The 15,646-nt window shown below is 42.4% G+C and overlaps 1 protein-coding gene across 6 annotated transcripts in view; it reads right to left on the bottom strand.

Annotated features, from left to right (window-relative positions):
- The window catches only part of WASF3 (WASP family member 3), a 191,382-nt gene that overhangs the window by 85,603 nt on the left and 90,133 nt on the right, over positions 1-15,646 (bottom strand). For 2 of the 6 annotated variants that reach the window (XM_053563756.1, XM_053563758.1), the window contains 2 exons: positions 7,741-7,854; positions 4,546-4,688 (listed from right to left, as the gene is read on the bottom strand). In XM_053563756.1, the coding sequence (XP_053419731.1) occupies positions 4,546-4,678 (133 nt within the window). In that variant the 5' untranslated portion in view covers positions 4,679-4,688; positions 7,741-7,854. Of the gene's footprint in view, positions 1-4,545; positions 4,689-5,637; positions 5,731-7,740; positions 7,855-14,659; positions 14,679-15,646 lie in introns of those variants that run through there. The other 4 variants (XM_053563754.1, XM_053563760.1, XM_053563757.1 and 1 more) reach the window with 3 other exon arrangements.

Below are 15,646 nucleotides of genomic sequence, written 5' to 3'. Positions count from 1 at the left end.
ATAAGATCATATCATCTACAAAGAGTGAAAGTTTGATCTCTTCTGACTCTATGTGGATACCCTTGATTGCCTTTTCTTCCCTAATTGCAATGGCTAAAACTTCCATTACAATGTTAAAAGAGCAATGGAGACAATGGGCAACCTCGCCTGGTTTCTGATGTAAGTGGAAATGATTTCAATTTAACTCCATTCAATACTATACTGGATATGGGTTTGCTGTAGATGGCCTCTATTAGTTTCAGAAATGTCCCTTCTATACCAATCTTTTTAAGTGCTTTGATCATGAAGGGATGTTGGATATTGTCAAAAGCTTTTTCTGCATCAATTCAAAGAATCATATGGTCTTTATTTTTTAGTTTATTTATGTGTTGAATTACATTTATAGATTTACGTATATTGAACCAGCCTTGAGACCCTGGGATAAATCCCACTTGGTCATGGTGTATAATTTTTTTGATGTGTTGTTGGATGCTGTTTGTTAGGATCTTATTGAGTATTTTAGCAACTATATTCATTAGTGATATTGGTCTATAATTTTCTTTTCTTGTTGGGTCTTTCCCTGGTTTGGGGATCATGCTGATGTTTGCTTCGTAGAATGTGTTGGGTAATATTCCTTCTTTCTCTATATTTTGGAAGAAGTTTACTAGTATAGCTACTAGTTCTTCTTTAAAGGTTTGGTAGAATTCTGAGGTAAAGCCATCTGGTCCTGGGCTTTTCTTTTTAGGGAGATTTTGTATAGTAGATGCTGTTTCAGAATTTGATATAGGCTTGTTCAACATTTCCACTTCATTCTGGCTAAGTCTTGTAGGTGGTGTACTTCCAGGTAGTGGTTGATTTCTTTCAGATTTTCATATTTCTGAGAGTAGAGTTTCTTGTAGTATTCGTTAAGGATTTTTTGAATTTCTGAGGGGCTGTTGTTATTTCATCTTTACCATTTCTGATTGATGAAATTAGAGATTTTACTCTTTTTTTGTGGTTAGGTTGGCCAAAGGTTTATCTATTTTATCCATCTTTTCAAAAAACCAATTTTTGGATTTATTGATCTCTTGTATAATTCTTTTGTTTTCAATTTCATTCATTTCTGCTCTGATTTCGGTTATTTCTTTTCTTCTGCTGGTTTTGGGGTTGGAGTGTTCTTCCTTCTCCAGTTGCTTGAGATGTCTCATTAAGTTATTAACTTCCTCTCTTTCCATTTTCTTGAGGAAGGCCTGCAGTGCTATAAATTTCCCTGTTAGGACTGCCTTTGCAGTATCCCAGAGGTTCTGATAATTCGTGTCTTGACTGTTTTGTTCCAAAAATTTAGTGATTTCCTTCCTAATCTCGTCTATAACCCATCTATCCTTCAACATAAGGTTGTTTACATTCCATGTTCTTGTATGGGTATGCAGGTTCCTATTGTTATTGAATTCAACTTTTATTCCATGATGGTCTGAGAAGATGCAAGGAATAATTTCTATTTGTTTAAATTTGCTGAGGTTAGATTTGTGGCCTAGGATGTGGTCGATTTTGGAGTATGTTCCGTGGGCTGATGAGAAGAATGTGTATTCAGTTTTGTTGGGATGAAATGTTCTGTAGATGTCTATTAAGTCCAGATGTTGAATGGTTGAGTTTAAATCTAAAATTTCTTTGCTCAGCTTCTTTTTGGACGATCTATCCAGCACTGCTAAAGGGGTGTTAAAATCTCCAACTACTATGGAAGTGGAGGAAATCGAGTTGCTCATGTCTGTTAAGAGTTTCTCTTATAAACTGAGGTGCGTTGTGGTTGGGTGCATAAATATTAATAGAGATCTCATCATATTGATTATTACCTTTAACAAATATGAAGGGTCCATCCTTATCCTTATTATTTTGGTTGGTTTAAAGCCTACTGCGTCTGCAAACAGGATTACAATGCCTGCTTTTTTCTGTTTTCCATTTGCCTGGAATATAGATGACCATCCCTTCACCTTGAGTCTATATTTGTCTTTTAATGTAAGATGCAATTCTTGTATGCAACAGATATCTGGCTTGAGTTTTTGTATCCAGTCAGCCAACCTGTGCCTCTTTAGAGGACAATTTAAACCATTCACATTAATTGAGAATATTGATAAGCCTTTCGAGAGTCCGGTGGACATGTTTATTCCTTTTGCGACTGTGGAAGTTGGAATTTGATCAACATTTTCTGGATGAGTTTACTTTTGTGGTGGAGGATTATGCTGGTCTTTATAGAGGATAGGTCTGAGAATATCCTGGAGAGCTGGTTTAGTTATGGCAAATTTCTTCAACATGTGAATGTCATTGAAGTATTTAATTTCTCCTTCATAAATGAAACTCAGTTTAGCTGGGTATAGGATCCTGGGTTGAAAGTTATTTTGTTTTAGGAGATTAAAAGTCGATGACCATCCTCTTCTAGCTTGAAAGGTTTCAGCAGAGAGATAGTTATTCTAATATTCTTCCCCTTGTAGGTAATGGTTTTCTTTCGTCTGGCGGCTTTCAGAATTTTCTCCTTCATATTAACTTTAGTGAAATTGATTATGATGTGTCTGGAGGATGTCTTATTCAGGTTGCATCGTGCTGGAGTTCTGAAACTGTCTGCTATCTGAATTTCAGAATCTCTTGGTATGTCTGGAAAGTTCTCCTTCATAATCTCATGGAGAAGAGACTCTGTGCCTTGTGAAGCCACTTTGTCGCTTTTGGGGATCCCTATAAGACGAATATTGGTTTTCTTCGAATTATCCCAGAGCTCTCTGAGAGAGTGATATGTTTTTGCTCTCCATTTCTCTTCCTCTTTGAGAGTTTGGGAGCATTCGAAAACTTTGTCTTCAATGTCAGAAATCCTTTCTTGTGCTTGGTCCATTCTGTTGCTGAGGGATTCTACTGTATTTCTCAGATCTTTGAGGGATGCAACTTCTTGTCTCAATGTGTCGAAATCTTTGGTCATTTGGTCTTTGAATTTGTTGAATTCTTGAGATATCTTTTGGGTTACTGCTTGGAGTTCTAATTCAATCTTATTTGCTATCCAGATTCTGAATTCAATTTCTGACATCTCAGCCATTTGTTTGTGCATGGGATCTTGTGCTGTGTCTGCCCCATTGATCCTTGGGGGAGTTGATTTGCTCTGATTATTCATATTGCCAGAGATTTTCTGTTGATTTCGCCTCATGATTGTTTTTCACTGTTGCCTCTGGCTGTTCTCAGAGTTGGGGAGGTGTCTCTCCAAGATTAGATCCCAGTGGGATCACTCTATTGTTGCTTGATCTTTGTAGGGAGTGACCCTGTGTAGTTCCTCTGGGGCTGCTCCAGCTAGGGAGTTCAGGTTGTAGAAGCAGCTCTGGCGTGTGACACACGCGGATCCAGCAACAGGGTGGGAGGTGGTGCGCACGGTTCTGGGAGTGCCTGGCACCCAGTGACTTTTGCACAGAGATCCCAAAACTCCAGCAATCTCTGGCCAGGTGAAGGGCTCTGCATAGAGGCAGGGAGGGCTCCAAAGGGCACGCGGCTACCATTATCCCTGGCCACACGAGTGGGCCAGTGTGGAGGCTGGGAGGACACAGGAGGGAGGACACAGGGTTGCACGGCTCCTGCAGTTCCTGGTCAGGGCATGCAGAGGCCCAGTTGGTGCGGGTTCGCGGCACAGATCTTATGGGGGTCCGGGCAGCGCCAAGCCCAGGAATTTGAGGTTGCTATGAGCCGTGACACCACAGCACTCTACCCAGGGCAACAGCCCGAGCCGCCAGTGTGCCAAAACCGTTTCATTCTGCCCCTAAGGGTTAAGGATGTAAGGCAGCTCAGTCCCCGCCTTTAGGCTGCTCAGTTGCTAGGTTACTAGGTCCCGCAGGATTTTTGCTCTGGGACCCTGAGGGCGGAGCTTGCCAGGGCAGTTCTCTCACAGAATGGCTCCCTGCAGCCCAGCTCAGTGGCTCTGTCTGGGGCCCCAGACAATGCCCAAAGTTCTCTGCACTCCTGCTCAAGCTCTCCCCAAGGCAGTTCAACTGAGTGCCAAGTCCAAAAACACCAAAACAGTTCACAGGCAAGGCCTTTCCAGTTTGCAGTCTCACTGCTGCTTGTACTTACAGTTGCCGACGTGATTAGGTCGATCGAGAACACGCAACCACTTGCCAGTTTCCCACTGATTTTGTCCTCCTCTTGGGGTCCAGAAGTCCCTTGCTGACTTCCTGTATCCTCAAAGGGATGATAATAGGCAGATCCACCAGCCAGAGATGTCTGGAGTCTTATCTCCCCAGACTCACCGTGCCCAGTTGCAGGGAAGCTGTTACTCGGCTGCCATCTTTAATCCAATCTGAACACCATTTTAAATCTACACATTTGGTCTTATCTAATAATTGGTGAATTGGTCATAACATTACACCTTCATCACCTGAAGCTGTGCGTGGCTAGTCCAGTGCAACAGTGAATTCCACACTGGGAAATGCAGAGGGAGGAAGCTTCTTTCCTTTAAGGCCACAGTCTCTTCATTGGACAATCACTTAAACATTAAATTGAAATCAACTTGCTAACAGAAGAGTAATAAAATGTCAATGGTAATAAGATAAAAAGGTAACTTACTCAGACTGCTTAGCTGGCGTATGATGGCGGCAAGAGTGCTATTGGTGACACACTCAAGTTCACTGGTAATCCCTTCGGGCAGAGCTCCCCGGCACAAGTGCCGGGGTTCGATGTTCCTCTTCACTAAAGGCATGGCTCACAATCTGAAAAGTTAAAAGACATTTTTAACAAGCTTATATTCACATTTTAACAAATCTATAGAGTTTCAATAGCCTTGAAATTAGATTCTCTCCCAGGAATTCTCTCCTAGGAATTTTCATTATCTTACCATTTTTATGTGAATCAGCTAAAATTCAACCAATGGTTAATTGCTTAAATGACTTTTATAGGTTTCTTTAAAGATATATGTATAGTATATATAGTCCTATTTTTATAAAAAATACATGCCAGATTTCCAGTTAAGCACACAAGATAGATACACGCATTTTTAACTCCTTCCCTCTCTACCAAAATGTTAAGAAACAGAAAAGGCAAAAGCCCACAAGTCCCAAGAGCCTGGGGGTCACAAACCCGTGGGCAGAGCTTAACCTCCCTGAGACAGGAAAGCCAACCCTAGGCTGCCATGAGGCAGGGAGTGAACCCACTGAGCCACAGTGCCTTGCCCACCCTCCCTTCTAAAGGCTCACGTATAGGAGGGACAAAGTATCTGTGAACTAGGAACTGAGGGGAAGCAAACAGGAGGGATGTAACAAGTAAGTGATTTCAAACCCCATTTAAAAATTCCTTCTGTCTCCCTGGGCTGCCACTCTTCTACTAGTCCAGCATATTCTACTCCCTGGAAGAGGTGAATTAGAGAGCCTGGACTTGGCAATCTGGGCATAGCTAAGAGTAGGGGAAAATAAAATCTAACTTTTTGTTTAAGGAAGTATACAGGCAGTCTTTGAGTTACAAACATCTGACTTATTCCAACTTGTACTTATGAACAGAGGCTATTACAGTAAGCCCTTGAGTTACAGACTGACATATGACTCTCACTTAACAGAGGCTGTTGCAAGTAATAAATAAATGTACCTGTTCAAACTTACATACTAATTTAACTTAAGAATAAACCTACAGAACCTAGCTCATTGTAACACAGAGTTTCAAACTTACCACTCATACAACCAACCTACTCTTCATATAACATTAGACAATCCAACAACTGGAATATACTTTCATTTTGACAAGATCATCATACTACCCAACCTGCAGGAACAGAAACACAGGAGAAAGGCTTAGGACCTTGATGATATCTGTTCACAGTTAAACTAGCCCTGAAATGCCAATCTAGGATTCTTGCTATGTGAAACAAACAATATTTTATTTGTTTAAGCTACTGTAGTTGGGTTTTCCAACTAAAGTAGCTTTACTTTAGTTGTTTAGTAGTTTTACTTAAAGTAAAACTTACCCCAACTAGTACAATCATTGACTCGTATATGGAATGTGGTAAGCCTACACAAAATCTTTGCTTTTCTTCCTCCTTTCTTCCTAACCTTCTGTTCACTCATTCTGTAAATACTTACAGAGCACCAACCACATACCTGGCAGCATGCAAGGTGATGAGGATGTAACAGTTGGTGAGTATAGACAGACAAGGTCCCTCGGTCCCTCCCACAATGGAACTTTATTCTAGTGGGGCAGGTTAATACATCTTCCCACTCTGATGGGTGCTGCAAGGGGGGGGCTTGCAGGTTAAGAAACCATTTGCGGGAGGGGATGCTGCCCTGTTATGAATAGCCTCTCTGTAGACATGACTGCTGAACTAAAACTTGAAAGATAAATAAGGCCTAGCTTGCCAAAGGTCTGCAGTAGGGGTGACGTGGTGAGTGAGGCAAAGGGGAGGCAAAAGCAGATGACAGGTATCAATGAAAGGTTCTGTTGGATTTCCACATTTTTATTTACTATTTCTGCCCTATGTCCATCAAGACGGCAGGTGAACACACTGGTCATTTTCAGATTCACATACTCCCTCATCCACTGACTCAGGTGCACTGCCTTACGTACACTTCAACACCGTGCCTCAGCTTACTGCCCATAAAATGGGGATGATAACATTTCCCAACTGGGAAATAAGGAAGAACTTACCTCATAGATCAAGGATTTAATGAGTTACTATATATATAAATCACTTAGAACAGGACTTAGCATGTGGTAACACTCACAAGTAAGTGATTAATTTTACTGCATCTTATACATAGTATATGTGGAGTGTTGTAATGTTAATCACTATTTCAATTACAAATAATAAAACATAAACAGTTCATTTGTTGGAAAGAAAACTTAACCTAAGAAAATAGGAATATATATGCAAAATCATTAAAGCACCCAAGGTAGAAGTACTAAAACATGAAAACGTAGATAGAGAGATCTCTGAGTTAAAGTGAGGTGTTACTTCTTTCTGGGAGAATTAAATAAAAGGATGATAACTAAGCACAACAAAACAGACCAGAATTCCTTGTAAGGAAAAAAAGTAATAAAGTTAAAAGAATCATTGTGGGGATAAAATGTACTGAAAACTGATCAGCAGGGACCAATTCCTTGAGAATGAGGAGGAAATTAAACAACACAAAAGATGATGTCCATAAAGAAGCACAGAGCAATTAAGGGGGGAGGCAAACGTTTCTAAGATAACACAGATGAGCTAATGAAGCAGCCACTCTGCACAGATCTGAGCTTATCGGTAGTCTGGGGGGAATGCTGCAAACTGGCCCAAGCACTGATTATCTTCCAATTTCCCAAAAGAAGATTTTACAAGAGTTAGGGGTAAGCATAGCATGAACATTTAGGAGCTGAATGTTGACTGTATATACAATATCCTCCTCTTGCACATTCACTTTGTATTTATTCATGATGAAATGTCACTCTCTCATTTTGTTAAACCTTTAATGTCCCCAGAAACTTGTCAATACAGCATTTCCCAAGCCACCACAATATTTACAGAACCCTAATTGTACATGCAGAGTGTCAAATAATGAATACATTATTTTAAGAAAGAAAAAAACTGCACCAAATTTGTGCAAATTATGTTTGACTTCTGCAATTGTAGGAGGTGCTCAAACGTGACTTGTATTTACCTTGTCATCTGTATATAGTGTGTATTACAATTTTAATATAGTTTTTCCTTTCTTAAAATGTGTATACATTTTCTTGGCACCCTCTCTATATCACACTGATCTCTCACCAACGTGTCTAAAACACATCCAGCTAGTTACCCACCTTCCCTGATATCATGTAAGCCTGTCATTCTGGCACCTCCAGAAGCCAGCTCAGTTTGTCTCCCACACAGGGATGTCATTCATCCAGAAGTCCACTCGGCGCATTGCCCCACTCCTGCCAAAGGAATTCAGATTTACATTTAAAAATCTTTCTTAATCACAGTGAACTGCTGACTTAACCATAATGTGGCACTGGGAAGCTCACAGTGTCCTTGGAAGAGTTGCTGTTAAGTGCTGACCTGGAGACCTGCGTAAGATGTTGCTAGGGCACAAAAAATAAAAGTTTAACTCCGTGTAAGTGTAGTCAGCATGTCTTTTATCTACTTTCTCCTGTTACTTTGACATATGAGGCCTTTGCTGATGGTGGGAGGACCATCCTTCCTAGGGCCGCCAAATCCTAAAGACAGTAAACAACTTGCCCAAGAGTACGGTTCTTCAAATGCAAACCAACCAGGCCAGGGCCTACACGCCCACCTCTGGGCTCTGGCACTGCCAGCCACAATCACCACACAAACAACCTCCAGACAACTAGAAAGTAGGAACAGCCCCTGTGCCTCAGAGACAACGAAATTATTTAAACCAGCCAATCCCTACACCTGCTAGCCTTGCCTCAGCTATTCCTTCCCATAGAAACCACCATAAAAGCTCCTGCACACAGCTCCCCTCACCCTCTGCCTCCTAACTGACCCTGTGTGGTATCCTGCTCCTCCTCTGGGGAACTGTGAGTAACAAACTACTAACATTTTCTCAATGACAATCACCTCCTCCTCAGTAAGCCTCACTACATCTTAAAACAATAGGCAAGTCGGGGAAGGATTCAGGAGAGACAACAGGTCAGCACTTCAATTCCCCACTTAACTATTCTAAGCAACCTGTAGGACACTCAGGGCCTGGTACCAGCAGAACTGACACTTGTCTTTTCTTCCCAGGGGGACTCTAAGCTGAATTTGGGACAAAGTCTATGAATTTCATGTTGCCCACAATGCTTTGAACAGTCCTCAACACAATCTGATTATTCAAAATACATCTGCTACTGATACATACACATATGTATTCCCATTGGCCTTCTTTTTGGAGCACTTTGTCTACTATTGTTTCAGTATTTCAGCCTTGCCTAATTAATCCCCGGCCTTCATTTCTCATTGTCATTATACCTTTATTTAGAGCTCCCACACTTGTCTAAACACAAAAGACAACAGAGAGAGGCCATGCTAGCTGTCTGCAACTTTACTAAAGTTTCACAACTCCTGTTTAAAGTTCTAATCACCTAGCAATGATTTTTATGGCTTTCCAAATCGATGTGAAATACTTGTCAATTAAGTGTTGCTATAAGAGAATGCCTGAAACTAGGTAGTTTACAAAGAAAAGAAGTTTATTTGGCTCCCAATTCTGGTGGCTAGGAAGTTCAAGCATGGTGTAAGATGGATCCAGAGAGGGACTTATGTTACTACCACCTTCCACAAATGGAGGGAAATCGATCACAGGGAGAGAAAGGAAAAAATTGAGAGAAACAATAAGAGAAACCAAAGAAACCAGACTTTAGCAAACCACTCTCTTGGGAACTAATCCATTGCCACAAGAGTGAGAACTCACTCATCCCCTAGGAAGAAATCTATTCATGAGGGATCCACCCAAGATCCAAACACATCCCAGCACTACCACATTGAGGACAGAATTTCAACATAAGTGGCCCGTAGCACAGTGGTTATAGCGCAAACCACATAAACCCAGGCTGGCGGGTTTGAACCAGCCCAGGCCAGCTAAACAACAATGACAAATGCAACCAAAAAATAGATGGGCATTGTGGCGGAAGCCTGTAGTCCCAGCTACTTGGGAGGCTGAGTCAAGAGAATCACTTGAGCCCAAAAGTTTGAGGTTGCTGTGAGCTATGATGCCACGGCACTCCACTGTGGGTGACACAGTGAGACTCTGTCTCTAAAAAAAAAAGAATTTCAACATAAGTTTGGGGAGAGGGCTACAAACTACTTCCAAACAGCAACACACTCTAACATTTTTTCCCCTGACAGACTTTGTTTTATCTGATACTAACTCAGTTTTGGATAATTTAAGAGCAAGGAAGAAGTAAAGGAAAAAATACTAGGTCCATCATTACTCTTGAAAACACTTTGCAGTTACAAAAACAAAACATGTAATGAACTAGATAGTCACCATCTTAAGTACACCTTTCAATTTTTTTGTTGGAAGAACTACAACCCATTCAAATCATTCTCCAAAGTTCAGTCTACATACTAAGAATTAAATATTGTTAACAAAATGTTCACAAGTCTGACAATGAAGTTCACTTGCCACTGTGCTCTTACACTGGCGCACTGAAAAAACAACTCAGTTAAGGTTTCATAACCTTGGTATACCAGTGTCTCAGAGTTGTGTCTGTGTGGACATATGGCTGTGTCTTGCTGAGTGGTGTTCATTAATGTTATGTGTTTTTATGTGCTGTTTCAAGAATGTCAGAGTTTGATTTAAAGCAATGTACAAACATTAAATTTCTTATCAAACTTGACAAGAACAGAAGTGAAAACAAGATCACGTTAATCCAAGTTAATGGGGATAATGCCATGAAGAAAACAGCAGTGTACCGATGGATTAAACATTTTTCTGAAAGGAGAGAAAGTATTCCTGATGAGAAGTCAGGATGGCCAGTAATGAGCAGAACTGACAAAAAAAAAAAAAAAATTACAAAAATCCATTGAATTGTGCATCAAAATCATCAGCTGACCAAGCATAGCAGAAACATTGCAGACCAAGTAAACATCAATAGAGAAACAGGAAAATCTCAACTGAAAACATTCGCATGAGAAAGGTGTGTGCAAAAATGGGCTCTTGCATCACAACAATACACCAGCTCATACACCACTATCTGTGATGGAGTTTTTAGCCAGTAAACAAATACTGTGTTGGAACACCCTCCCTACAAAACTGATCTGGCCCCCCAATGACTTTTTTCATTCCCTGAAGATAAAGGAAAAACTGAAAGGAAGACATTTTGATGACATTCAGAACATCAAGGGTTATACATATGTCAACAGCTCTGATGGCCATTCCAGAAAAAGAGTTCTAAAACTTTTGAAAGTTGGACTAGGCATTGGCACTGGGGCATAGCTTCCCAAGGAGAGTACTTCAAAGGTGACTGTAAGTAATATTCAGCAATTAGGTATGTAGCACTTTTTCTAAATGAGTTCATGTACTTAATTATCAGAACTTGTAAGTATTAGAGGTTACACAGGCATTTAGGCATTTCTGGGAAATGTTTCAATTTAATGAAAGACTACCTGGTTCACACAACTGTGAAGTAGGTTCCAGATACAAATGAAACTGGGCCAGCATCATTCCCTAGGAATTTGGGGATGGGACCAGCCTGGTCTGGGCGCTCTCTTCCACAGTGGAGATAGCTCCACCATACAAAATGGAAAGAATGAGTAACTGAGAGGATCCAGCAAAGATGAGAGAAAGACAGGGATTCCCCAAAGGCTGTGGCCAATCTCCCTCAGCTCACAGCAGACAGGAGAGCATGCTCCCACCCAACCATCTCACCTACCCCCTGAAGGGCCAGGCTTGCTTGCACTGTGGGTAGATGGCTCTTCCAGCTTTCCCAGCTCCCACCCTCTTTCCTTTAACATAGGTGGTTTCCTTGCAGCTGTGACCCCCCATCTTGGTGTCTGTTTCTCAGACCCAAACTAACACAAGCGGCCCTGAGAATGATCTGAGAAAGCAGGTGATGATATGGGGGTTGAGGACTTGCTCATGTATCACTCTGCAGAGGAGAAGGATGCTGTCCTAGCTGATAGGTGGGGCCACAGTTAGTCCTTGGCACAGGACATGGCTCAATTGCTAAAGATTTTGCTGGGGGTGACCTGGAAAATGTCCTGGTAGAAGGACATGCCATGTCAAGCACAATAACACAGATGCCTGGAGGATTCAGAGGAAAAAACACCTAAAAAACAGCAGAATCGGCTAGTAACTGCCAAGCTGTCCTAATGCCTTGCATAAGGATAATAAAAGACAGAACCGTTGTTAACAGTTAAGTGTGAGAACAACAGGGCAGGTACAAAGTGGCCCTCACCACAACCCATACTGGAAGGGCTGACAATGGAGAACCATGGGCTGAAAGCCCAACTGTGAATAAGAGTTGGATGCTCTGCCAAGGCAGGTGCTGGTATACAGTCTAGGCCCTGAAAGAGAAAACCCGGCATCCTGAAAATGGGGATGGGAAATTCCAGATGAATGCCCATGATGTTGTAGAGTTCAAACACCTGCCCACAGCCTGGTGGACCCACCAGGACCCTCTGGGCTTTCACTCACCCAAACTGGAAGATGCTGCCAAAGCCTCTTCCCTACAGAGGAGCAGGTGCCCTCCCCACCACTCCCACACATGCTACACGCCTCCCTTCTTCCTGGATGCCAAGTTGATAACAAAAGAAAAATCCCAGCACAAGCCAGCTTGTGAAAGTGCTGGGCCTAGAAGAGGAAAGAGATCAACACCGTCACGCTGACTGGACAAAACAAGCACAAGTGGCTAGATACAGCATAGATACCTTAGTAAGACATGGCACACCAGAGGGTGACAGACAAATCCTATGAAGATTCCAGGTCTGTTGGCCTTAGTCAAGTTCTATGGAAGCCAGTGGTCATGGGCATGCTGGGATAAAAGTCTTTTACTCCAGAGTAAAAAACAAATTGCTGTATCTTGCAACCCCATGACTAAGAAGGAAGCCCAGTGCCTGCTGGCTGGGTTCTGGGGCAATGCAGCTGAGAATACTGCTCTGACCCACAGATTGGGTGACATGGTAGCTGCAGGCTATGAATAGGGTCTTGAGCATAGAAGGAAGCTGCAGCCCAGCTCCGGAGGCTTTATGACCCAGCAGACCCAGGTAATATAGATGTGTCAGCAGTGGGAAAAATATACAGTATGGAGTTCATGGTAAGCTCTAGCAGCAAAATCAAATGCATGGCCTTGGGACTCTGCCAGCACATCAGAGAATTACATGCCCTTTGACAAAAGCTCTTGGTGTATTACCAGGACCTAGCAGTGGCCATGGAACATCAAGGGCCGGGGCAGCCAAAGTGCCCCCAAACAAGGTGAGTTCTGTCAGCCAAGTTATCAATTCAAACTAGTAGAAGTCCATTATGAGATGGAAATGAGATGTCCAAGATCAAGCCAGAGCAGAACCAGAGGGCATAAATGAGTAAGTAGGAAGTTCAGACTTCCAAGTCACCCCAGAGCTGCAGTGCCCCTTTCCTGCCTTGTCCCAGGGTGACAGCAGACTGGTACGACTGACTGAAGGAGGAGGGAAAGCCCAAACCTGGTTCTTAGACGGTCAGCTCAACACATGGGTGCAAGTAGACACTGACCATGGCTGCCCTACAGCGGCATTTGGGGACTGGCCCTTGGAGACAGTGGAGAGGAAAATCCTCCTAGCAAGCAGAGCTGCAGTAGCACACCAGTACATACACTTTGTACAGAATGAGATGTAGCTTGAGCTGAAAATGTACATAGATACCTAGGCAGGAGCCAACATCCTGGTTTACAGTCAGGGGACTAGAAAGAGAAGAAGTGGAAGATAAAAGACAAGATGATGCAAACAGAAGGAGGTGGGCAGAAATCAGGAGTGGGCATAGTGTGAAGACTTCTGCATCCTCCACTGGAGGAGTACCCACCACGGAAGAGGCACTGGACACAAAGGCACTGGACACAAAGTGGCTACTCATCAGTCTATTCAGAAGTATTAGCCCAATGGATCCTCACACGTCATGTATTTGACCAGGGGACCCGCTTCACACTACAAGACGCCAAGTGTGGGCCCACAAATGGGATTCATTGGTCATACCACAACCCAGACTACTCAGAGGCAGTCAACTCCCTGGTACTGGGACAGCCTCTAAAGACATACCAAAGCACCAGCTCAAAAGACACTCCAAAAAGATATGTGCACCCCACAATGCAGTGTATTTATGAAACTAGAGACCTCTATGGTGATGTGACCCAAGGAGGAGTATACATAGGATTAAGACCCAAAGGGTGTTAGCAAGAAGGGCCCACTTAGCACCACCACTAATGACCCTTGGGAGTCTGTGTGCTTCCTCTCCCTTTCCTAGTAGACCCTGCAGGGTTGGTGTTGTGACACAGGACTGGCTCTTGCCAAGGACAGGGCAAAGGTCCCACTGAACTGCAAGTCCTGTGACCACTATGTTACCCTGGACTCACTTTACCACAGACCATAAAATGAGAACAAGTGTCCACACTGACAGAGAAAACTGACTCCAACCAACCGGAGGAAGTAGGACTGAATTTGCATGAACAGGGCAGGAAAGAACCGACGTAATGTAATCCATGCAGGATCCTCGGAGTCCGCTCCTAGGAGGACCCAGATAATCATCTACCAGGTGCTCACATCTGTGCTGCACCTGACAACACACCCTGGTGTATCTAAACTTAGTACTGCAGACTCTTTCTCAGGGAGGCAGGGCTGTGAGGAATGGTTCTCTGTACCTGTTTTTTGAAAGTTTCTTCATAGAACAATTTTGTGTTCTCTTTTGCTGAGACCCTGGCACAGGACTTGAGTTCTAATTTCTCCTTAACAAGTTTGTTTTGTTTTCTTACTATCTGGAGCCCCAAGCAGACGGCATGCTATTTCTCAGGATTGGTGAGCACAGTTTTTCTATTCAACTTTTAAGGGTTTTGACAACCCTTAATCTTAGTATTTATTCTGAAATCTTGGTTCTAGCTCATTACATGAGGTTAATCCAAGACATATTCTCTATGAGGACGGCATTAAACCCTCACCACCATCTCTAAGTATCCCATCTTCAATTCCCTCAGCTTCTAACACTTAGGAAAAGATAAAAGATAATGAATCATGTTTGATTCATTCAAACATGACAATGTTTTAAAATACACGTACATGAAACAAGGGCGGCACCTGTGGCTCAAGGAGTAGGGCGCCGGTCCCATATGCCGGAGGTGGTGGGTTCAAACCTAGCCCCGGCCAAAAACCACAAAAAAAAGAAAGAAAGAAAACACGTATATGAAACAAATCTCTAAGTCTTTAAAGCCATTAAAAGTTTTTGGCTGTTACATTTAAAAAAAAAAATACACGTATATGAACACACACATGTAAACATATTCTGTTATATTTTTTCCAACATTAGTATTTATAGCAACTAGAGTAGCTAATTTTATTTCCTACTGTCAGCTGTGAGAAATCTTTTAAGAATTCTTACTCACCATTTTAGTCTTCTGTTCATTACCGGAACACCTGCCACATTTCACAGTCCCCATAGCCCACCCCAATGCGTCCTCAAATGTATTTTGAATGAACAAACAGTAACATGTATCAATTTTGAGTAGGTCTGGGTGAAAAACCAAAAGGGAGAACAGATGACTAGCAGATAATGAAACAGAGATTGAAGATATTAGATACAGGAAATAGGGTAGACAATGTTGAATATAGAGCAATAAATGTGCACTCTACTCTGATTTATGTTTTACCTTATCGAAATAACTCCATGAGTCCCTGCGCATAAGTAATATTAATGTCACCTTCTCCGCTTTCCTTACAGCCTGTGACAGGGTCACATAGTAATGTGCGATAAGCCAGTGGTCCCCAACCTTTTTGACACCAGAAACTGGTTTCAGGAAAGACAATTTTCCCACAAATTGGGGCAGGGTATGTCACAGGGATGGTTTGGGGGTGATTAAAGCCCATTACATCTCCATCTCCTATCACTGGGCATTAGATTTTCATAAGGGACTCCAACCTAGATCCCTTCCATGTGCAGTTTACAGTAGGGTTCCTGCTCCTATGAGAATCTAATGCTGCCATGATCCAACAGGAGGCAGAGCTCAGGTGGTGATGCAAGTGATGGAAAGTGGCTATAAATACAGATGA

The sequence above is a fragment of the Nycticebus coucang genome, chromosome 15, assembly GCF_027406575.1.
Source record: "Nycticebus coucang isolate mNycCou1 chromosome 15, mNycCou1.pri, whole genome shotgun sequence".
Lineage (NCBI taxonomy): Eukaryota > Metazoa > Chordata > Mammalia > Primates > Lorisidae > Nycticebus > Nycticebus coucang.
Note: the sequence above shows the minus strand (reverse complement) of the source record. Positions and strands in the feature narration are given on the sequence as shown.